The sequence below is a fragment of the Aspergillus ochraceoroseus genome (genome assembly GCF_002846915.1).
Source record: "Aspergillus ochraceoroseus IBT 24754 chromosome Unknown P175scaffold_7, whole genome shotgun sequence".
Taxonomy (NCBI): Eukaryota; Fungi; Ascomycota; class Eurotiomycetes; order Eurotiales; family Aspergillaceae; genus Aspergillus; species Aspergillus ochraceoroseus.
In genome coordinates this window covers 1,839,074-1,860,732 of record NW_024468482.1, presented here as the reverse complement: position 1 = coordinate 1,860,732, position 21,659 = coordinate 1,839,074, and the positions used below count along the sequence as shown (strand labels likewise).

Sequence of the window (21,659 nt, the reverse complement as noted above, 5' to 3'; positions counted from 1 at the left end):
CTACTTATTATTTAAAGAATTTATAAAGATAGAGTAGGACTATCTAGCTAGTTATAAAATAATAAAAATATAGATAAAGATAGATAGACTTAAGTATATAAAAATATTAGAATATAAATAAATATATATATATAAAAATAATTAAAATAGTAACTTAATTAAATATAAAGCATGTCTAGTAATAAAAGAAGATTAATAAGAAGATTTAATAAAAAACTTATATATTATAACTCTAATAGTAAGATTTCTTTAAACCTTTCTAGTAATAGTAGCCTAATTTAATCTAGAATTAAAGTAATATAATATTATAAATATATTTATTAATATAAATAATAATAAGGAAATATATATAAAAATACCTTCTAAATATTAAAAATTAAGTAAAGTATTAAAATTAAAGAAAATATTATATAAATTTAAATAATTTCCTTACTTATAGTAGATAACTTTCTAAAAGATCTTAAAGTTACTAGAATATAAATCTATTTTATATAAACTATATTATATTACTAGAGATAAGATTCTAATATTCTTTTATATAGATAATATTATATTTACTTATTATTAAAAATTATTAATATAAATATAGGCCACTATACAAGAGCTTTAGGACTAATTTAAGATAATAGAAGGAAATAATCTATAATAGTTTCTAGAAATAGAGATTACCTAGGATAGAGAGAATAGGCTTATCTAGCTAGATTAATTAATATATATTAATAAGATTACTAATCTAGTAAATAGAAAAAAAAGTCTAGATACTACTCTTATATTAGTAAAAATAGTACCCTAGAGAGATTAAAATAAAGTATTTTATCTATATACTTAATAATATTAATAGAAGATAGGATCTATAATATATATAATAATTATAATATAATTAGATATTATATTTATAATATTCTAGCTATTCTAGTATCTTATAAATTCTAGTAAAAAATACTATATTAAAGTAGATTAATACTTATAATATTTAAAAAGAATAAATAAATTTATTCTATAACTTAAAGATTTAAATAATTACCTATTATATAGTAATATCTTATTTATAGATAATTAGGACTAGAAAAGCTTATAGGGGTATATTATAAAGTTATTTAAAGATATAATAGGGTAGAAAGCTAGTAAGTAAGTAATTATAATAATCTTAATAACTAAAGTAGAATTATTAATATTATTATATATAATAAAGAAAGGAATCTTTATTAAGTATCTATTAAATAAAATCTAGATAGAGTTAGAGAATCTAATTATTAATATTTAATATAATAATATATAAATTATCTAATTAGTAAATAAGGAAATTAATTACTTAAATATAAGGCTATATTATATAGATATTTATAATTACTAGATTAGATAAGAAATTTAGAAAGGAAGAATAAAAGTATTATATTATTTTATTATTAAAATAATTATAGATAGATTAATTAAAATACTACCTTACTAAAGTTTTAAGGTATTTATAAAGGATTTAAGAATAATAAAAAGATTAAAATTAATAAATAATCTACTATTAAATATAATTTAAACCTATTTAGAATAAGAATAATATCTTAAATTATATAATTATAGGTTTAAACTAGATAAAATCTTTTAAATCTAAGAGGGTGTATTAAATTAAAGAGATATCCTATAATATACTTAATAAGTAAAGGGGGGGGGTTAAAACCCTATATTAAGACCTTAGGCAAGCACATAACCCCCTAATATATATACACATCAACACATCTAATCACCTGCCTCCATTGAGCTACCCCTAGGATCATAATAAATCCGACACTTCTTTATGGTGGTGCTGGTTGCATTCACTGAGTGCAGCACTCCAACATTTTATCTTAATTATTTATTTTTATTCCTATATTTAAACTATATTACTCCTAATTTTATTATAGCTTTTTAAGCTATATTCTTATCTTAACCTAATCTTTACCTATTATACCTATATGCAGATAGCCTGAATATACACCCTGCTGTTAGCTGCACCTACTGCCAGCCTGCCCCCTGTGACAATTTAAGCTATATTACTTCTGATCCTATTATAGCTCTTTGAGCTATGTCCTGTCTATTACCTGATACCTACTATTCTGCTGTTCTGTCTGGTTAGCTCCTAGTCAATGAATATCTGAATCTGATTCTGCACCCTGACATAGAGCTTAGTCTAAAAAAAAGAATATTATTATAATATAATTATATACTTATCTAGTTAAAATTCTACTCTAATTATCTATTTCTATTCTTATATTTAAACTATATTACTTCTAATCCTATTATAGCTCTTCAAGCTATGTCCTTATCCTAACCTGACCCCTACCTGTTGGACCTGTACGCAGGTAGCCTGAATATATACCTACTGTTAGCTACACCTACTGCCAGCCTGCCCGCCGTGACATTAGGCAAGCATACAACCCCCCAAAACATAGACACATCTATTCATCCGATCACCTGCTTCCATTGAGCTACCCCTAGGATCATTATATATCCGACAACTGTAGTGATCCAATCAATAACTTACTTCAACAGAATAGAGGTAGAGTAGCAAGGTATGGAGTAGTCTCAGATAGTAATCCAAATCAACAACTCACTTCAATAAAGCAAATAGCAACACATGACACACATGACCACTCTGTGTATTTAGGCCACCATTTCTTTCTAGACCTTCATGCTTCTTCCAAGCATCTCTCCATCTCCATCTCTCTATCTCCTATCATTAGACCTAATGCAATTCATTTTGGTTGACTTTCTACTGTCATAATTTGACAACCTCTCATCAGATTATTCTAAAAGCCCCTACAGGATCTGGTCTGAGCAAAGTTAATACTACTAGCAACTAGTTACTCTCCAAACAAACATTAATAAGGGTAAAGCTACAGTGAACCCAAGCAACTTCATACGTCCGAAAACACCCGACGGCCAGGATCTGTATTTTCTCGACTGCGGCGAGGGTATGTGTCCGGATTTCGCTCCCGATGTTGTTCATTGCCAGTCACAATCATTGATGATCGGACCGACTCAGGAAGCAAAAAGCCCCCTTTAACAGCGATTATCGGTTTGATGCCGGTCAACGGATTGGTGTAAGAAAGACACCACACTTCAAAGTTCTGGAACAAGATTGCCTTACTAGACTCGTCCGTAGGCCTTCCAAGGCAAAGCACGGATCCAGACCATCCCTGCGCCGGGGTAGAAGGTTCAGTTGTCTTCCATAAAAGGGAAGCATTCTGTGAGTGTGTAGTATGATCCCATAGATACTGTGCCCCTACAACTGTTGCATCACGTATTGCATTCGGATCAATCGTTCCCTCAAGGCTTTTCCATCTTCCAACCAAGGTATGCATTCGGACTGCGTAAACTCGAGAGCCGGCGAGCGCGGCAGAGTAATCCGCCCACCCTAACACGACTGGATAGCCAGGCGGGCTCACGAGTAGAGGAAGGTCCTTATCCGTGATAAGGCTGATATCGTGTTTATAACCCATGGGATATGGAAGAATTGGGCTAGGTTTATCAAATGTTTCTGTAATCCTGCCAATCTAGAGGAATAAGTTAGCGCCTTTAGTAATAAAAATAGAAAAGCAATAGAAGAAACTTTACCCTCTTCTTCACATTTGTAAGCCAAACCTCTTTTCCGATTGGGGAGTTACCAAGATTTCGGACGACTCCTATTGCACAGGTTTCCGATTGAGGCGGTGGACGGAAGAACTGTTGGAGAGCACTTTTAGTCCTCAAGTACCAGTCACCAAGAATATTTACCACACGAGACCCTTGAGGATGTCTCACAAAGCCATGGGTGACCGTTGTGATCGCCTCTTTCCCATCTGTCATCCGAATTCTCAGACCTAAGCAGCCTAGGCCATGAATATTGTTAGGCTGATCTGAGACTTCCATGCCAGACACGACGGTGTCCGCACTAGCTTCCAGCCGAAGCTCATCGTAGATCGTCCGTAAGCCACCAATTTCTATCACCCCGTAGTGTTTGTAGGCATCTTGTATGTCAGAGGGAGATTTAAATAGAATGATGATGAAACCAGTAACCAGAACACGGGCCCCTATGGCGGTAGGGAATAGCTCGCGAAGACTATCAAGCTGCTCATAGGACAAGAGCTTTCGGGGATTAATTCCATCCTTAAAGAGGAATTCCTCTTTCCAAGGTGACCGGACTATTATTGTCGACGAAATGAGATGTGTTGGTTCTCCAGGGTAATAATGGATTGGTCTCCCTCCTGCTTCAATGTCTGAACACTTTTCCTGCACAAGCCAGACTTCAGGGCCATACTGCGGATGTGAAACGTGGACTTGAGCATGGTCTCGCAAAGCTGGATGATGTGTCCGAACTAGCGGTTCAGTCTCCGGTGTAATCTCTGTAGTATGAAAAGCGCGGATCCTGGCTAATTCTAGGGGCCCCCATTTTTGTGAATCTGATTCTGTCTGTAGTCAGCGACTCGAGTACACCACAAACCGCGTAATGGAAAAGTCAAAGTCAACTCACTAGGGATACGCCTGGTAGAAAATAACTGGTAATTAGGAGAAAAGCCGAGGTCAGTGTTGAGGACAGGTAGGGTATTGTAGCGAATCGGTGACCCAAGTCTGCGGCGCTTTCCTTCCATGATGTAAATTAGAGATGCCAGAAAAAGTTGCGAGTCCGAATGAAAGAACCCCGACGAGACAAAGAGAAAGAAGTCAGGAGTCTTGAGGATGAGGTGTTAGACTAAGAGGGCAAGGTTTAGAGCTGTTGAGAGGTAGGTAGGATGAGGGATAAGCAATGTGGAAGGTACATCTGCAAGCATAATAACGTCATCCACGGGACACCTACCCCCATTACAAAATTCCAAATCAGGATCTCTCAACCAAATAATTAATTCTAATATAGCGCGATTTTTACATGAATTGATCTTGTGCCCAATCTCCCCACTCCTGCGTGGCTGATCCTGCTGAATAGGCTTGATAAGGTAGTGAACTATTTCTATTCATGCTCAACATGATAATGATGGCCGTGACAAGATATATACATGATAAAGGGGAGAATACAATAGGAAGTCCATAATAACAGTCCATGGATTGTTCCTCGATGTAACACACAGCCGAGGAGCTATCAAAGATCAAGACACGGCCTATTCTCTGCCTGTCTCCGCTTTGTCGCGCAGTTCGGCCGTGCACCAGTCCCATGCGGCGGTACTGATAAGACAGCCTTCGGGTCCTTCTGTCGCATCTCGGAACCACTGCGCGAGCTGGGTCTCATCCGAATCCAGTATCGCACGATCCCACCCAGCCTGCTCCGTGATGTGTTGCATAAGTCGGAGCATAGCCATCTCGCGCTTGGTTAACAGAGGTGCGTGGCGATATTCAACCAACCCATGGGCAAAGCTGGCCTCCAGGGGAGTTCAAAATCCAGGGGAACGGATCCGAATCCAGGGACCTGCAGCGGACCGTCACCGGCGTTGGTAAGCATTGCCATCGTAAAGTGAGTTTAGGTCGAGTAGTTGATTCTCATTTGGAGGCTTGAGGAGGGGTCCCAAAGGTAATTAAATGTCAAATTTTGGATACCACTAGCAACTGCTTTAACTACTTCAAGATCAGGAGAATCAGAACTTTATCCCTGAATAGTAGATTACTAGTCATTGTACTAAGCGATCCATTCGACATTAAATAATGTAGTTAATGTGCTAGCCCTGATCACTAGTTGAGAATAGGTTAGCTCTATGTATCGATGGGGCTCAAGTCCCTTATATACTTCCAGATTAGGGTGTAATAATCACCGTCACTCATTCTGGGAGCACTTTGGTCACCCTCGACGGAGAGTCAATCTCCAGTGGGTGTTCCAGCACCCTAGGAATTGAAAACTGGAATGCTTGGGTGGGCAGTCAATCTCGGTTGAACCGAGCTCGATCGCCGACCAAGTCTGCATTGAGGGTTGGGGTAAGGGAAACTTTGCCGGGTGGTGTGAATTCACTTGTAGCCTAGGATACTGTCCAGCGGGCGCCTGCGTGTGTTCAAAGATGGGACCTCAGCCTATGATGCCCAAAGCCACAGGGACTCAAGGATATCCCACTACAGGTAAGAGTGCTAGCTATAGCGGCCTGTGCTCCTTTGCCTGTAACTACAGGAATTGCATCGAGGGTGTCTGTGGCACTGCTGAGGTCCCACTCACCGTGCCCACCATGTCACCGTTCACTCTGGAGACCTGCACCGCTGGCTCCGGGCCAGGCGCCTTGGCCAGCCTGTGCAGTTACAGCTGCAATGTGGGATACTGCCCTATTCACAACCGCACCTGCACAGCCACCGGCCCCCTGAATGTCCCAGCGGCCGCCAACACGAGCATCAACGGCCTGTCTACCATCGGCGCTAATAGTGGCCTCTGCCATTTCGCCTGCGAGTGGGGTTACTGTCCGGGTCCTACCTATGTCGACAACGCGAACATTACAGCTCGCTGTGCGGATGATGATGGATCTGACCCCGCGTGCGCCGAGTCTGAGGTCTGCGACTTCACCCGGATCTTCCCCGCGCTAGATGTGCTGGCGGCCGCGGTGAATACACGCGAGCCCGCATGCGTGGATTTCTACACATTGGACGGACTGGCGACGGTGCTGTAGCAGACGCTGATCAACTACACCGAGATTACCAGTAGCTACGACACCAAATTCGACGACTACGTTCAACACGTTAAGGAGATCATTCCCGAACAGTTAACTAAGTTTATAAGCAGCGACGCCCCTTATGGCCCAGGGAACCAGTTCTTCCAGTGCACCTACAGCTACAATAGTGGGGATTCAAGTACGGGCTCGTGCCCCGGGGATATTGGCATCGACTCGGGGACCTTTACGGTCTACTACGATCTGGTGGATGCAGAATGGGTTCTACAGCAACCTATCCGCGGGGTACGGCATCGATCGGGACTGGGTGCGCTTCGGGACCAGCACGCTTGACGAACCGTGTATACCTCCCAGGTATAAGATAGGATGTATGGCGCTCCACCGCGTGTATGCTGGATTCCCCGTCAAGGCGCCTGATAGCGTCATCATGGTGGCCAACCCGAAAGAGATTATAACCCAGGCACTGCCCAACCTGCAGAACCTCACAGCAACCATCTCCACGGCGAAGATCGACCTCGCGCTGGGGTCGTGGCTCGGCACCACAGACGATGTTGTGCAGTCGCTGTCCATGGCGGTCTTCCTGCTGAGCCAGGCGGTGGCCAACATGCAGGCGGTGGTCGCCATCACCAACTCGTACGAGGCAGCCAAGAAAAAACAGATGATTAACAAGATCCTGATAGGGGTGCTCCTGCTCGTCCCGTTTCTGGGTGAGTTGGACGCCGTGGCGGATACCTTGGTAGGCCTGGCTAGGATTATTAGGATGATTGGGGATGCAGGGGTCGGCGCTACCACCATCTATAACATCGTGCAAGACCCTAAGATGGTCCCCCTGACTATTATGGAAACCCTCTTAGCAAGTGGCATGCGCGATCAGGATAGTTTCTCCACTATGGGCGCGGCAAGAAGGGCCATGAGCAAGAATGATATGGCGGAACTAGGCTCGGAGATTAAAGCATTGGACGACCAGTTCCAGGGTATTGTTTCTAAGTGTCTGCCCAAATAATCCCTAAGTATGGATACAGATATCTAGACCATTGAAGTCACGTACTAATCTTTTCTACCTTTATTGTGTCAGTCAGTCCGTTTCTCATAATCTACTATATAATTAAAAGTCTTGCTGTATTGTAGGTGAGAGTAGGGTTTGTCTATCCCCCGGCTCCCATCCATATAGTCCCACCGGGATGATTGATTTATCCCATAACATAATATGCTAAATATTATATTAAGCGATATTAGAATTACTAGTTCTATATATCTAGTAAATTCAATCTACTAGAAATCATATATGTAGTTACAGACCTAACCTGATCATCTATTGTCCAGGAAGTACGGTTAGGGTTTAGGGTTTACAGACCTGGTACTCTATATAGTAATCGATTTTCTTTATTCCCTGCTTTAAGAGCTTTGACTTATGGGTCCTAAGTAGTTAGTAAGTAAAGATTATCTTTTCCAGGCCGAGGAATTAAACCTTTATTTCTGAACAATAACTATCTATGGTCCTGCATGTTTCTGTCAGTTCTATCATAGCTAACCTGAGTGATGCTTCTAATACTAAAAGCTTCCCTGTCCGCACATATCAAGACTCCAGAACTCGGATCAGGTGCTACTCCACTGGCTATTTAGAGAGGAACCAGCAGTATGTGACGCCATGCCAGATGCAACAAGTATAACCTGATTTATTCTATAGAGTCATCTTACCAGCCAATACAGATACCAAACCAAGATGGCTACAATGCTACCCGCATATCACTCGCCCTAACTTGTCCACTCTCTGTATCGTAGTAGCAAGAATTTAGCAGGCCTATTAGCTACGCGGGACGGGTTGAAATTCCAGGAAAAGAGAGGCGGACAGCAAAACAACTAACGTGAAATTATGATTTGATAGAGAACCCATGCTACAGGTGCGGATGTTTGTGGCGAGTAATTTATTCTTCTTATTACCCTATTCTGAACCCCTATTGGATCATGACATAGGGCATACAGCAACCCCGGGCTGCGCTGGCTTGTAACTATTGACTGAACTAATTTAGCTCTGTTCGCGGCTGCATGACTCGGGATAGAGGCTGGCTGGGTTGATTTCGAAGAATTACTTGTATTATAGCATTTAACCCTTCTTCTACTTCCTCTTGTTCTTCTTCTGTTTCTCGTCCTTCTATTTTTTGTCCTTCTTCTGCTTTCGTTTCAATTTTCGTGCTCCGCTGCTTGCCAGCTATTTGATCAAATTGATTGCCATGGATGTAAAATGCACAATCATTCCCGCCCCAGGCAATCAGCCGGATGTGAAATCTGACGCTCTCCGCGTGTTTGAAGTGCTCCGCGCTGGGGGAGTAGCCCTTATTCCCACGGAAGTCGGGTATGGTCTCATGGCCTCATCGACCGAAGCCATCCAAAAAGCGTTCGCGGCAAAAAAACGTCGACCGGGCCACGCGCAAGGCATCATTGGATCATACCAATTGCATCAGCAGCTGCATGTGCTCCCCGACGAGAAAATGGACATGATCCGCGTGCTGCATCAGGACCTCGATCTCCCATTTGGGATCGTCGCGCCATTTCGATCGGAGCATCCGATCCTTCAACAGCTCACGCCTGCCACGTTGGCCAACACCACGAAAAATGAAACCCTGGGGATATACATCGGTGGGAGTTCGCTGTTGATTGAGTTGGGTCGGCTGAATGATGAGGCGGGTCAGTTGATGCTTGGGTCGAGTGCCAATTTGACAGGGACAGGGCAGAAGTTCCGCGTCGAGGATATCGATCCGGAGATCAAGGAGGCCGCCGACATTATTGTGGATTATGGGCTCCAAAGATATCACATCTACGGTGGACGTCCTTCTTCAATCATTGACTTTGAAAATATGAAGGTCCTTCGGGTGGGTTCTTCGTATGAGCTATTGAGGGAGCGCATGAGCAAGTATTGGGGCGTCGACTTGCCGGAGGACCCCATGTTTAATGTCTCTGAATCGGAAAAGAAGGAGAAGGAAGAAAAGACCGAACCTCCAAAACAGGAACAGCAGGAGGTGAGACACGATCAGCCGATACCTACAACGGTGGAAAAGAAACAAGGCTATTGGCGACGGTTGGCGGCCAAATTGCAGAAGAGCTGAAGCTCCGATACCCTAACAGATGGAACAAGTGGGCCATATTTGTAAATACTTGGGCATTAGCATTGCAGCATAGTGGTATTTAAATGAATTTGTCAATTTACAGGCTATAAATTCTTTCTTTACTGCTAGTTGATTCCCTTTGGTCGTCAGGGCGTTGGTGTTGATGGCCACAACCAGTTTCAAACACATTTCCTGTCCGGCCACGTAGTAATTGAGTCAGTTGACGCATGTCTGCAACCTGCTCCAGTCCAAGTACCAGATTCTCAATTGCGGCTTGCCGCTCTTGGTCGATAACATCCCTTGTTATGCGGCGCCATTTATCGAGAATATCCTCCTCCGACAGAGGGGCCTTGTTACCGCGCGGCGCTGCAACGAACTCGATCAGGGTCTTTGGCTCCCCCGTTTGATCCCATAGCTCCACGTGGATTCGCTGCTGCCAGATTGTATCTACATCCTCATCGAAGGCCTGGTTGTGCACATATTGAATCTTCCTCATGAGAGTCTATACATCATCCCGCTCTAATTGGGCCGGCTGCACTTCTCCTTCTAGCAGCTGCATGGCAGCCGCGTATATGCAACTCATCTGGGCCCCAGTAACTGTTAAAGGTTGCTTTGGCTCCCAGCCCCCCTTTTTAAAGGCCGGTTCTGACAGCTCGACAGTGACCCGGCGAATCCTATTTGCCACCAACTTTGCGGGATACTTTATCTGCAGCAAGCTGATGCCGTCAATAGTTCTATGGGTTGCCGCCATCGACGCATATGGTTTAACAATAATCTGATCAAGCTCCCAAATGGAACTGAGCCCCTGCACTACACGGTCGGCCCGATACGCGAGATTTCGTCCACTTCCTGCACCAAAGGTACTGAGGAAGCCCCCATAAGGCCGCTCTAAAACCTGTTTGATACCAGAATACCCACTCCGGGCCATAAACGCGGCGAACAGACCATTCCGAACTGCAAAGCCATGCTGCATCCGCTTGACAGAACTTTTGTATTGAGCCGATATCAACCCCCCTGCCTGGGTGCACGCGATCCCAATAGCATTCTCAATCAAGGGGGCAGGAAGCCAGAGGAGTTTTGTTGCTGCCGCCGCAGAGGCAGCAGGGCCAAAGATTGCTCCAGAGTGCCATCCGCGAGACAGAACATTGATGCCGTAAATTCTAAGGCCGACTCGTGGGCCCGTTTCGTAGCCCATAATAGCCGCAAGAAGGAATTCGGCCCCGGTTATTGGAATGGTATTTGTGGATGATGCGGATACATGGCAGAACTCAAGCGCGGCCAGCATGGTTGGGAGTACAATAGCATTAGAATAGATTGGGGCTTCTTGATGGTAATCATCCAGTTTGAATCCTTGAATAAACGTGCTGTTGAGAAGTGCCGCTGCCAGCAGTCCAGTTTTCTGTTATTATTATCATTATTATTATTGTGATTTAGGAAGAAGAAAAAGAATATATGCCTTTTCCCATCCGACTATATTATAACTTCCTTCACCCTCCATCGAAAGAACTCCCTTCACAGCATCCTTAGACCAGGGTAGATGTGCTCCGATCAGGGCACAGGTAAGTCCGTCCAGAATCAAATACTTGCATCTTTGCACTTTTTCCGGTGGGATATCAGACAGAGACAAGCCAGAAATCCAATCACACAGCTTTGGGGTTACCAATGGGGGAGAATCAGTCATGGTGGTTTTAACCAAGTAAGGTGCCTTGTCTAGTAGTTGATTGATTGCATTGCAAAAAGAGAGCGAGGGAAAGCGGAAGGAAAATGGATGTGTTTAGGTGGTTAGCCAATATATATCCAGAATATATTAATTTAGCCAACGCAAGTTAATACCAATAATAATTGTGTGTTTATGTATTGTAATAAATGGTAAATCTAAATTAATACACCATAAAACCCAGTTTTAGTTCCCTGACTAGCAGCATATTTAGAGGGCGATGTATTCCTCCTATAAACTGCATGTTGCCTTCTGCCGCACGAACAACCCCATAAACTCTTCTACGGGCATCTCATCGTGATTCACAGCGGCAATAATCCGGTCTACCTCTGCGGGAGTAAACATGAAGGCCATATTGCGGCGGAATTTCTCTACTACCTGTGGCAAGGTTTCGTCTCTCCGATGATGACCAACGGGGAATTCAACGACAACTTCGTCAAGAACTTCCCCGCTGTTCAACTCTACTGTGACTGCATTTGCAACGCTCCGATATGCGGGGTCGTAGTAGTCGGCAGTGAATCTTGCATCCTCGGTGACGGTCATCTTCCCCCGGAGGGTTTCAACTCGGGGATCCTTAGCCCACGGAGAATCATCCAGGTAGTCTGCAGTGTCGATGACTGAACCCTTGAGCAAGGTGACTGCGACCATGTATTGCAGACAATGATCACGGTCGGCATTGTTTCGTAACGGACCGGTCTTGTCAATAATGATCACGGCGGGTTTCTGGGTTCGAATCTTGATAGTACGGATATCCCGTTCGGCTACTAGCTGGCGACATTGGAGCATCGTGGCAACCTGGACGGCCGCCTCGACAGCGGAGATTCCATGTCCCTCCGCCGTGATGACCTTGAATAGCACGGTTTCCATCACTCGAGTGCCATAGGGGAAAGCTTGGATGACATCCTTTCCGCCGTATAGAGCGTGACTGAAGCCCCATCTCGGCGCCGTGAGAGCAGAGGGTGCTCCCAGAGCGGCCCTCCCGGTCCAAGTCGAAGTACTGGGGTCGAAATGGCCGCCTTTTTTGGTAAGGAACGCCAGGTGCACGGCTCGCATGCAAGCGTCGCCAGCAGCCCAACCCTTGCGGGGTCCTGCGTTGGGTGCCTGTCTATAGATCCGGAGCGGATGGCCATCGATCCATGCATGGGACACAGCAGCCAGGGCTGCCGACTCGGGCAGACCCAGAAGCCAAGCGGTTACCGCAGTCGAGGCTACCTTGACTAGGATCACATGGTCTATCCCATGTTCATTGAAAGCGTTTCGCTGTTGCAGAACTCCCTGGATCTCATAGGCTTTGATCTGCGCTTCGAGGACAGTGCGCAGGGTTGGTCTAATTTAGTCATGATACTCAGCATGAACCGAGATTCGCAATTAATGCCAGAGGGGAAATTTACCTGGCATGTCCTTTGGCATGCTGCTGAGATAACCAGTCCGCCACACTGAGGATCGCACCGAGATTATCGGAGGGATGACCCCATTCCGCACCCGCATAGGCATCATTGTGGTCGAGATATCTGATCATAGCACCGAGGTCGAACGCACCCTTCAGAGGATCGACAACGTAGGCGGTGCCTGGGATACGAACGCCCTCTGGGACCACCGTCCCTGGCACGACCGGTCCCACGAGGTGTCTGCAGTCGGGACTGAGATGGAGCGTTTCAATGGCGCAACCCAGCGCGTCCAGTAACGCTACTCGGGCTCTTTGATAAACCTTCTCATCTGTGATTGGCTTGTGGTAGACATAATTGACAATATCTCGTAAGATAGGATCAAACTCTGCGTGTTCGTTCGGCATTGCACCTGGTTGCTTTCTGACTTCTCGTCTTTCGATAAAGTTAGTACGGAGTAGTGATCCGTATAGAGGTATTAATCCCAACTTTCCAGGAGGCCCACCAGTAATTTATGAACTATTAAAACGCTAGTAATATCCACGTGTCCAGCATGTTACTCCCTGACTCGTATGCTTGTGAAGGGTCTGGATTAGGGACTGACAACTACAAGATCTTTTGGTCCACTAAATGAGGGCATCCAGGCGGTACACAAATGGTTACGCTTCGAGGTGGCCTGAGTTGGCACTTGCTAATTCGTCCCAGCAGAGCATTCAACCTAGGCTAATGATCAATAGATGCCCAGTTAATGCTCCCTTAACGCAAATTAGGGTTTTTAGGCACAACTACTAGAGACGATTCAGCAGCGCTAACGCTTCAGACAGAGACAGGCGCAGCTGAATTTCAGCCCGCCTAATCCCCTGCGCTTCGGCATGTAATTAACCTACGAATCCGGCAAAAAAGACAGTGACTACTAACCAATTAAAACTTCCCGTAAGTCTGTCGGATGGCTCGAGAACCACCCCTGTCCAACAGAGATCCAAAGTTCCAGACCGCTGGAACGCCTCCTGGGGCAGCCAAAGACGTAAGAAAGGAAATGGTTCGAGTTCTCGATATAGACTGGGTAAGCCTAGGCGAGGGAACCTGAGCAAAAGACTCCCAACGACCGAAGTTGATTGCCCCCGACTCTTAAAATCAATCCCCAGTCGTTGGAGTGCCATTAGGTCTTCAATCCAACAAGTTCCATTCTATAAACAAACACAATGTCGGACAGGAGTAGGGACAGTGCCGCTGGCGAAGAAAGGGCGCCAATAGACAAGCTTACTGTGGTTGATAGCCGCACCTCTTTGTCCTACGACATCCCAATTATCAACAATGCCGTCAAGGCTACGGATTTCAGGAGGATATCGGCCCAAGAACCCACTGCAAGCCCTCTTGAACGGGGGGCAGCAGGGTTAAAGATTTTGGATCCTGGGTTCCAGAATACCGCCGTCGCCGAGTCCTCAATTACCTACATGTTAGTATCTGAAAATGCCCGCTCTGATTCACCTCCTCCCCTATCCGGTTCCAAATTAATGTTGCAAGCATACTAACCAGCCTATAACCAGAGACGGAGTGAAGGGAACAATCCAGTACCGGAACTATATGCTGGATGAACTGATCGAAAAACATGACTTCGATGATGTATCCTTTTTACTCGTGTGGAACCATCTACCGTCAAGGGAAAAGAAGCTTGATTATCGTACAAAACTTGCCGGTAGGATGAATCCACCACAGTCCGTGGCCGATACCGTGAAATGTTTCCCGTAAGAGTGTCTAGTACTGCATTGCTGTTTCTGCACCATCTTTGAGTTCGCGACCACTGCTGGATGGTGTTCAGATGAAGAAACACATACACCACCTGCAACTGATTACTGATGCATTTTGCTCATCGTTAGACGCAATGCCCCATACCACTTGATATTCGTGGCCGGCTTAACGGCCTGGGCTGCGACGAACCCAACCACGATCCCCATTTACATGGGTAAAGAGCTTTATCTGGGCAAAATGGATGCCGTTGATGAAGGCGTTCTTCGCACGATGGCCGCCTCCATCGGCTTAACAGCCCTAATTTACTGCCATTACGAAGGGCGGGAGATCAGCCCCTCCGACCCGAATGCCTCATTGGCAGAGAATATTCTCCTGATGATGGGAGTCGTCGACCAAACAACCAAGTTGCCTGATCCCAAAATGGTGCGCATCTTGAATAGTCTTTGGATTGTGTACGGAGACCATGAGATGACGAACTCAACTGCAGCGAGTCTCCATGTTGGGTCTGGGCTAGCCGATCCCATGAGCTGCGTCAGTGCCGCTGCGTGTTCGCTCTCTGGCCCTCTGCATGGGGGAGCAATTGATCTCGCATACAAGGCCTTTGAGCGCATCGGCAAGAAGGAGAATGTGCCGCAGGCGATAGAAGATGTTAAAGCAAAAAAGTTCCGGCTTTCAGGCTATGGGCACCGGATCTACAAAACAGTCGATCCTCGTGTCAAACACCTGAAGAAGGCACTGGAAGAATTATCAGGCAACATTGCTGGGAATTCCCACTTGTCCGTCGCGTTGGAGATTGACCGAATTGCTTCCCAAGACCCTTACTTCTCTTCTCGAAACTTGAACACCAATGCCGATCTCTACGGATGCTTTGTGTTTTCTGCCATGTAAGTTTGACTTGACCCCCTTTTCGGCTCTTTAATCGACGTGTAACATGGCTCACGCATACATGCGCAGGGGGTTTAAACCCGAGATTGTGACGGCCCTGATGCTGGGGGGGCGAGTAAGCGGTGTTTTAGCTCATTGGCGTGAACAGATGGGTAAGCGTTATTCTTTGCACGGCCTTCTTTTATTTTCCATGTATGGGTTCCTATACTAACAGTGTGAAAAGGGAAACCTACCACTCTATGGCGGCCGCTCCAAATTTTCACAGGCGAAAGGGCCAAGTTGTGATTAGTCCTTGACAATGCCCGCGGACACCTACCATATACGTAACTTAGCTATATTTGATAATATATAATGAGAGAAAATTCGACTATGGCGTAAGGGTGGTTAAAACGGCTACTCTTATTAGATGTAGGAATGTATGGACTGTGTTGCTGAAGCTTTGATGGTCCGTATTGTAGGTTGGACATTGGATATAGGAATTGCGGAAAGCGGGAGAATGAGAATGGAGACGTCATAGCAATGAATCAGCCCTGATAAACTGAGAAATAAACACCTACTTGCCTTTGCAGGGTAATATATGTGGACGCAGATTCTCAAGATCTTGTATAGACGCTACCCACACAAGATCATGTTAGAATCGGTTGATGAACGGGCTTTGGATGCCGGTGAAGTAGATCATGAGCGCAGTATCGAGGTGCTGAAGAAGATGGGTAAGGACGAAGAAGGGTTTACGTCGTTGGAGGATAGCCTTGTCAAAGCTCTAGATGCTATTCTGGGGAATCAGCCCAAGAATGTGCCCAAGACGCGGATAGATCTTTATTACGAGTCCCCCGCTAGAGACTTAACTGACTAGATACTCGTCATGTATCTTATGGTCCAAGCCCTAGCTATCAATAATCGATATTGAAAATTTATACGAGGATATGTCTTGAATGTGACGTGGTCTTTACCATTAGGGCCTGTAATGCAGTGACAACTTTACCAATGCGATCCGAGCGATTCATAATATTATTTGGAGTAGGACTGTCTATTCGAGACTCCTCAAGTCCTCCTTCAAAAAAGTACATATCCCATCGACGAATGTCGATTCCGACTCTACAGGGACTCCCAATGCTCCGGGTTGCCACACGACGGAAATAACGAGGTTACCACCCTTGACACTAACAGCACTCAGCATCAACGGTGCACCCGTTGCGTCGACAGGCCGCGAAAAGATCATCTTTGTGATATTGCACTGGGCACCGCTTGCGGGGTCCTGAGATTCGGCAGCATTGAAAGCTCCCAGGTTACTGAGCTCGTAGGAACAATCTCTGTGTTTACCCATCTTGGCTGCAGTCCAGTTTCTGATGCTGGGTACATATCGCAGTAATCCCACCGGCTGGTCCTGGAGCGTTACCGCGCAGTCCGCCAGCTTCTCGGTTAAAGACCGCGCACAATGCCAGGCATCGTCGGACCAGGGAGACGCCCAATCATCTGCCCGCCAATGAGATTCATAACATGCGTTGGTAAAAAACCCCATATCGTCATCCGATATGCCGAAAGCACGCCTCATGTTGACTGCTGTCCCCGAAACGAAATTCCCAGCCTCGCTATTCGGAATCGCCCTGCTTAACGCTCGTACGATCGACTGGTGGATGGTCGCAGTAAGCCGAGCCCCATTTTTCCTTGCCACCTGCAGCACCTTCTCAACTTCGGGGCCTGGGATTTCGATCAATTTAAGGCAGCTGTGGAAGGATTCGGGCTCAAAAAACATCTTGACCCCGGTCCATGTGGCGGAATTGACGGCACTGGCAGTCGCGCGCAGTCCCAGGGCTTCCGTAACGAAGGGGGGCAGAAGAACGGCGACCAGTGGCCTAAGTAGAAACCGCCATGAGATGGGCAGATTCTTCGCCGTGTCAAAAGGAGCCGGGAAGTCGGCGACCGGAGTGGCCAGCGTTGAGCAATCCTCTTCGATGCGATCAAAGATCCCGTCTCTGAACGTGCGATGGAATGCAAGTGCAATTATGCCATCCCCCAGGGCGTGTGACAATGAAAACGCAATGAAGCAGCGCGTCCGTTCGCTACCTTGCAGTGTCGACGACGATAAAGGAAGAACGACGATTCTCCAGGGTGGAATCGACGCCGGCCAAGGCCGGTCCAGGATTGAAGGGAGTAGCCTCTCTATTTGCGCCATTTCATCGCCGTCGTCTGCCTTAGTGGATGCCAGTGCGCTGTTGTCACCCCCTGCCACGATAGAAATATGGTTTTCGAGGTTCATTGTCGGCACCCGTTCGAAGAACGCGGCATCGGTATGCATGTCTTGCACGATCACGCTCAACGACGGATGCTTCTCAATGCATCTTTTGGCGGCACCGAAGAAGGATCTACTCAATCTAACATCAATAGCCGACCCAGAGAACTCATAAACTGCCCCGATAACGAGTGCGTTGTAGAAACCGCAGTACTCTCGGCTAATCACACGCTGTTCGTTCGGGCCTGCTGCTGGTCAACGATTGAGCGCCAGGAAGCTTGCCCGATTCGTTACTTACTAGCAAACCTCATCTTGATGACCGTCTTCCTTTTTTCATATATCGTTCGTGCCCAGTGTCCAAAATGCGCTCAAGATCGCGAAAAACTTGTCTTGAGAGGCATTTCCGGGGGTAGGATGGAAAGCATATAAATAGTTGAAAAGGGATTGTCGATACTGTTGCGCAATGTCCACTCCGCTCAAAATCCGAAGCTATGTATACATAACTCCGTACTAAACCATGCTTGGTAGAAAGTCTGCGGTCCGTGAATTAATAAGACCGGGGATATCTTGCTCCTTCTGGCAAGGTGTGCGGACTCCAGTAGGCGTCGTGCTTTTGATTCGTTCCGTAGTCCCTCGAATTTAGATAGTTACTGTAGTTGGCTGGACCTCTGTGCGGTCGTTGTTCGTCCCCATTCGCGCTAAGCCCGCACAACAAATCTGGATCTGACTGGCGACGAGAATGCTTGTTCTGTGAAATCAATTCCGTCTATGGCTCTCAAATGAGTCAAGCTCCTAGGCCATGTCTCATAGCTCAGTGGCCAGTCCCGGTTTGTTGGATGGCCCACCCAATCCCACCACCAGCCTCTCAAAGCAGGAAACAAGATTATCCACGGGAGCCTGTGAGCGGTGTCATAGGTACAAGGAGAAATGCAGCTTCCGGACGGGGCAAGAAGCATGCTCCAGGTGCAAGGCGCTGGGCCAGCAGTGCCATCCGAGGCCGAGGAAACGTATGGGGCGCCGCCCTGTAGCCCAGAAGCTGCCCTACGGTACGACCTCCGTCATGCAGCTGGTCGAGGACAGCCAGAGCCACTCAGTAAACCCGATCTCTGGGGGCAAGTTCATCAGCGATAATGTAACCCTAACCAGCCTAACTGGGCATCCCCATAGACGCTGCCGCAGATCAGATGTGAGGATCCCGTACCCAAACACGGCGGCTCCGGTCGATGCTACAGCGCGGACTGGCTTGCACTACGGCCCCCCAAGTTTCCACGCTCTCCGGCTACCTCTCCAGGGCTCGTGGCAGGTCCACCAGCTAATCGACACCGCAGAGGGCTTTTTTCAAGTTCACCGCACCTTCATGCTCGGTCGAAGTTTCGTCGACGGGTTTCAGTCCGTGGTGCGGCGACTGTTCGCGCGCTCTCCGCAGGTTCTCACTGATGCGTATTCCGTGGCCTTCAGACTGATGAGCGCCCGGCATGCAACGTTCCCAAGCCTGGATGGTGATGACCTGGCGATCGGAGCTCGCTGTCTCCGGTCACTCATGGCGGAATCCTCATCCATCAAGCACCCGGAGGATGCTGCGGTAATAATTTTGCTCGGGCAAGCTTTGCTCGTCTACAACACCTTGATACCATCCCCAACCACCCAGGTGATCACACGCGGGACATTGCTGAGTGTCAAGCATTGGTACTCGGCTCTGGTGAAGCGGCCCTACCTGGACGCCGTGACTCTAACTCCCGTCCTCGTAGACACAGTTGAGTGCCTGGTTCGGAGAGATATGCCGGTGGTCCGGCTTCCGACCCCAGATCGCTGCATTATAGACCGGTTTTTGGGCGTTTGCTCGTCGCTGCTTCCGCTTCTCTATGACCTGTGCGAGCGGAGCTACCAGGCCAAAACCAACGGATTTCAGGAACACTCATCGCCTTCGAATCCTGACCGGCATGACACATATTCGGATATCGAACGCAAGATACGCGACTGGGCACCGGAACTACCACCGTGTTTCTTTACCACATTCTCGGCATTAGAGGTCAGTGTCATGCTGGCACAGGCCCGGTCCTACCGCCTCGCGACGTTGCTGGTTATCCACCGTCTGCGCTTTCCGCTTGGGGTCAATGATCGTGTCGGCCAATACTATGCGGGCGACATATTAAGAGAGCTTTCTATCCTAAAGACATGGCCATCGGATGAGGCAACCGGTCTTGGCCTGGATTTTCCGCTGTTGGTAGCCACGCTGGAGATGCCGGGGCCGGGCATGGACATCTATAAAGCCTTCGAGCCACTTAGGTTTCGCCAGCAACACTCTGAAATGATTCTGGATTTTATCAGGTTCGTAACGGCAGCACGGGACACCGGATACACTGGACTGTGGTTTGATTTGTTACAAGACCAGTTGCAGGGAGTTACGATAACTTAGATGTAGGCGGAGAATTTGCTCAATCCAGGATTAACCAGGCGCTGGAGATAATGATACCCAGAAGAATATGACAATATTGGGTAGTATAGATGAATAAGATGTGTAATCCGCCAGGCCTCCGCTGTGGTTGCCGAGCTCTAAGCAAAAATGATATGGACCTGAGATGCGTTCCAGTCTTCCTTCGACACACACTGATTCATCGTCTATCATGTGGACAAAGGCATTCACTAGGAGTTTCCATTCTATCCCTATTTCTTACACGATCCTCCCAGGAACCTTCAAACGGTCATCGTTAAGAAATCTCAACAATATCTTGACTAGCATTCCACACGTTTAGACTGCATAATCCGTTTTAGCCAGGTTTTCTTTGATACAATGGCAGCATGAATAAGTGGCACATCCGGGTTATCCATCCCATCAAATAAGTGGAAGGCACCTGGCCAGACGTGCAATTCGCAGGTTGAACCGCAACGCCACATATTCATGGCATATAGGACAGCGGGATCCCGGAACACCTCACATTCTGCAGCGTCGATATAGGTTGTTGGGAGATTTGACAGATCGCCTGCTCGGGATGGGGACTGATATGGTGTAACCCGGTCGGTACCGCGGTCCTCCCCAAGGACATGGGCCCACGCCATGCGATTCGAAAGGCCACACCACGGACTTCCGTATTCGAACTGCTGGTCTGATACACTTTCACATCGATCATCCAGCATGGGGGACAAGAGCATCTGACCCTTAATGGGGATTGTCGGGCACTCTCTGTCCCGGGCCATGAGGCATATCACTGCTGCCAGGGCTGCACCACCCGACACGCCCCAGACCACAATGCCGGCCGGGTCAATACCCAAGTTCGCAGCGTTCTCAGATGTCCAGACCAGTCCGGAGTAGCAATCCTCCGCTGGTCCGGGCGCGCGAGTCTCTGGCGCAAGGCGATACTCCACGGACACAACAACACACTCAATGCCCCCGAGGAGATCCCACAGCTCGGTGACGGCAGTGAAACGGTCCCCGGCGATCATGCCGCCACCGTGGATGTGGTATAAGGCCGGCAGCATAGCGGTGGTTGGTTCCTTGGGTGCGAATACCGACAGAATAACACTATTACCATGAGGACCGGGAACAGAATGCTCCGTGTGGTTGAGGTGTGGCGCGTTTTCGACCACAGTGTCGGCATTGTAGACAAATGCCTTCTCGTCATCTCCACCGGCCGATACGCCGCGCATGAAGTCGAGACTCACCTCTTCGGGGAGCAGGCATGAATCGATGATGGGTGCGAGTGTGGGATCAATGACTGGCCGTGGGATCTTGATCCGAGGATCGAGCTGTGCGGCCTCGGAGTAAAAGAAAGGATAGGTCTCCGGTCCTTTAGTCATTTTGAAGTGATATTACCGGCTGCGAAGAGGAGAAATTATGAACTGCAGTATGCTTTTGATTGAAAACAGTAGATATTCTGTGCTTGGAATTGACATGTTATGTGGTACGTACCATTTTCTGCGGGTGAGTGGGCATTAAATATGGGCAGATGAGGGGGGAGAGACCGTTAAGGATCAGAACAAAGAGCTTATTTAGTACATTTTTCATTG

At 46.9% G+C, this 21,659-nt stretch overlaps 11 protein-coding genes across 11 annotated transcripts; 5 read left to right on the top strand and 6 right to left on the bottom strand.

Annotated features, from left to right (window-relative positions):
- Nucleotides 1-2,780: 2,780 nt before the first annotated feature.
- P175DRAFT_0525766 (uncharacterized protein) lies at nt 2,781-4,696 on the bottom strand. Its single transcript, XM_040899430.1, has 3 exons — nt 4,484-4,696; nt 3,589-4,412; nt 2,781-3,527 (listed from the first exon to the last, which is right to left on the bottom strand). Exons 1-3 carry the CDS (start codon nt 4,599-4,601, stop codon nt 2,889-2,891), a joined length of 1,581 nt encoding a protein of 526 aa, XP_040750442.1. The 5' UTR covers nt 4,602-4,696; the 3' UTR covers nt 2,781-2,888.
- A 409-nt stretch (nt 4,697-5,105) lies between these two features.
- On the bottom strand, nt 5,106-5,478 carry P175DRAFT_0559870 (uncharacterized protein; the record flags this gene model as incomplete). Its single annotated transcript, XM_040900945.1, has 2 exons — nt 5,393-5,478; nt 5,106-5,309 (listed from the first exon to the last, which is right to left on the bottom strand). The coding sequence occupies exons 1-2, from the start codon at nt 5,447-5,449 to the stop codon at nt 5,106-5,108; spliced, it is 261 nt and encodes an 86-aa protein (XP_040750441.1). The 5' UTR covers nt 5,450-5,478.
- A 215-nt stretch (nt 5,479-5,693) lies between these two features.
- On the top strand, nt 5,694-7,587 carry P175DRAFT_0511437 (uncharacterized protein; the record flags this gene model as incomplete). The annotated part of the gene is made up of 5 exons (XM_040898588.1): nt 5,694-5,737; nt 5,769-5,910; nt 6,609-6,815; nt 6,841-6,891; nt 7,063-7,587. 5 exons carry the CDS (start codon nt 5,694-5,696, stop codon nt 7,585-7,587), a joined length of 969 nt encoding a protein of 322 aa, XP_040750440.1.
- A 1,151-nt stretch (nt 7,588-8,738) lies between these two features.
- P175DRAFT_0503859 (L-threonylcarbamoyladenylate synthase) lies at nt 8,739-9,766 on the top strand. The gene has a single exon (XM_040897711.1). It carries the CDS (start codon nt 8,816-8,818, stop codon nt 9,686-9,688), a length of 873 nt encoding a protein of 290 aa, XP_040750439.1. The 5' UTR covers nt 8,739-8,815; the 3' UTR covers nt 9,689-9,766.
- Nucleotides 9,767-9,785: 19 nt separating this feature from the next.
- On the bottom strand, nt 9,786-11,394 carry P175DRAFT_0518409 (MmgE/PrpD family protein; the record flags this gene model as incomplete). The annotated part of the gene is made up of 3 exons (XM_040899052.1): nt 11,145-11,394; nt 10,197-11,087; nt 9,786-10,175 (listed from the first exon to the last, which is right to left on the bottom strand). Exons 1-3 carry the CDS (start codon nt 11,367-11,369, stop codon nt 9,786-9,788), a joined length of 1,506 nt encoding a protein of 501 aa, XP_040750438.1. The 5' UTR covers nt 11,370-11,394.
- A 242-nt stretch (nt 11,395-11,636) lies between these two features.
- On the bottom strand, nt 11,637-13,197 carry P175DRAFT_0534843 (putative 2-methylcitrate dehydratase (PrpD); the record flags this gene model as incomplete). The annotated part of the gene is made up of 2 exons (XM_040900178.1): nt 11,637-12,732; nt 12,797-13,197. 2 exons carry the CDS (start codon nt 13,195-13,197, stop codon nt 11,637-11,639), a joined length of 1,497 nt encoding a protein of 498 aa, XP_040750437.1.
- A 795-nt stretch (nt 13,198-13,992) lies between these two features.
- Nucleotides 13,993-15,782, top strand: P175DRAFT_0484853 (uncharacterized protein; the record flags this gene model as incomplete). The annotated part of the gene is made up of 5 exons (XM_040895583.1): nt 13,993-14,246; nt 14,338-14,535; nt 14,668-15,423; nt 15,494-15,576; nt 15,648-15,782. The coding sequence occupies 5 exons, from the start codon at nt 13,993-13,995 to the stop codon at nt 15,707-15,709; spliced, it is 1,353 nt and encodes a 450-aa protein (XP_040750436.1). The 3' UTR covers nt 15,710-15,782.
- Nucleotides 15,783-15,818: 36 nt separating this feature from the next.
- P175DRAFT_0343667 (uncharacterized protein) lies at nt 15,819-16,364 on the top strand. The gene has a single exon (XM_040892893.1). It carries the CDS (start codon nt 16,002-16,004, stop codon nt 16,275-16,277), a length of 276 nt encoding a protein of 91 aa, XP_040750435.1. The 5' UTR covers nt 15,819-16,001; the 3' UTR covers nt 16,278-16,364.
- Nucleotides 15,981-18,000, bottom strand: P175DRAFT_0525761 (uncharacterized protein). Its single transcript, XM_040899429.1, has 2 exons — nt 17,953-18,000; nt 15,981-17,905 (listed from the first exon to the last, which is right to left on the bottom strand). Exons 1-2 carry the CDS (start codon nt 17,963-17,965, stop codon nt 16,452-16,454), a joined length of 1,467 nt encoding a protein of 488 aa, XP_040750434.1. The 5' UTR covers nt 17,966-18,000; the 3' UTR covers nt 15,981-16,451.
- Nucleotides 18,001-18,453: 453 nt separating this feature from the next.
- P175DRAFT_0534839 (Zn(II)2Cys6 transcription factor) lies at nt 18,454-20,070 on the top strand (the record flags this gene model as incomplete). The annotated part of the gene is made up of 1 exon (XM_040900177.1): nt 18,454-20,070. The coding sequence occupies one exon, from the start codon at nt 18,454-18,456 to the stop codon at nt 20,068-20,070; it is 1,617 nt and encodes a 538-aa protein (XP_040750433.1).
- A 317-nt stretch (nt 20,071-20,387) lies between these two features.
- P175DRAFT_0495363 (alpha/beta hydrolase) lies at nt 20,388-21,449 on the bottom strand (the record flags this gene model as incomplete). The annotated part of the gene is made up of 1 exon (XM_040896077.1): nt 20,388-21,449. The coding sequence occupies one exon, from the start codon at nt 21,447-21,449 to the stop codon at nt 20,388-20,390; it is 1,062 nt and encodes a 353-aa protein (XP_040750432.1).
- Nucleotides 21,450-21,659: the final 210 nt, after the last annotated feature.

Coding starts and splice junctions, on each gene's coding strand:
- P175DRAFT_0525766 (XM_040899430.1), bottom strand. CDS start 4,601: ATGGAAGGAAAGCGCCGCAGACTTGGGTCACCGATTCGCTACAATACC. Junction 4,413..4,483: donor TTCTACCAGGCGTATCCCTA/GTGAGTTGACTT, acceptor AGACAGAATCAG/ATTCACAAAAATGGGGGCCC. Junction 3,528..3,588: donor TTACAAATGTGAAGAAGAGG/GTAAAGTTTCTT, acceptor TTATTCCTCTAG/ATTGGCAGGATTACAGAAAC.
- P175DRAFT_0503859 (XM_040897711.1), top strand. CDS start 8,816: ATGGATGTAAAATGCACAATCATTCCCGCCCCAGGCAATCAGCCGGAT.
- P175DRAFT_0343667 (XM_040892893.1), top strand. CDS start 16,002: ATGTGGACGCAGATTCTCAAGATCTTGTATAGACGCTACCCACACAAG.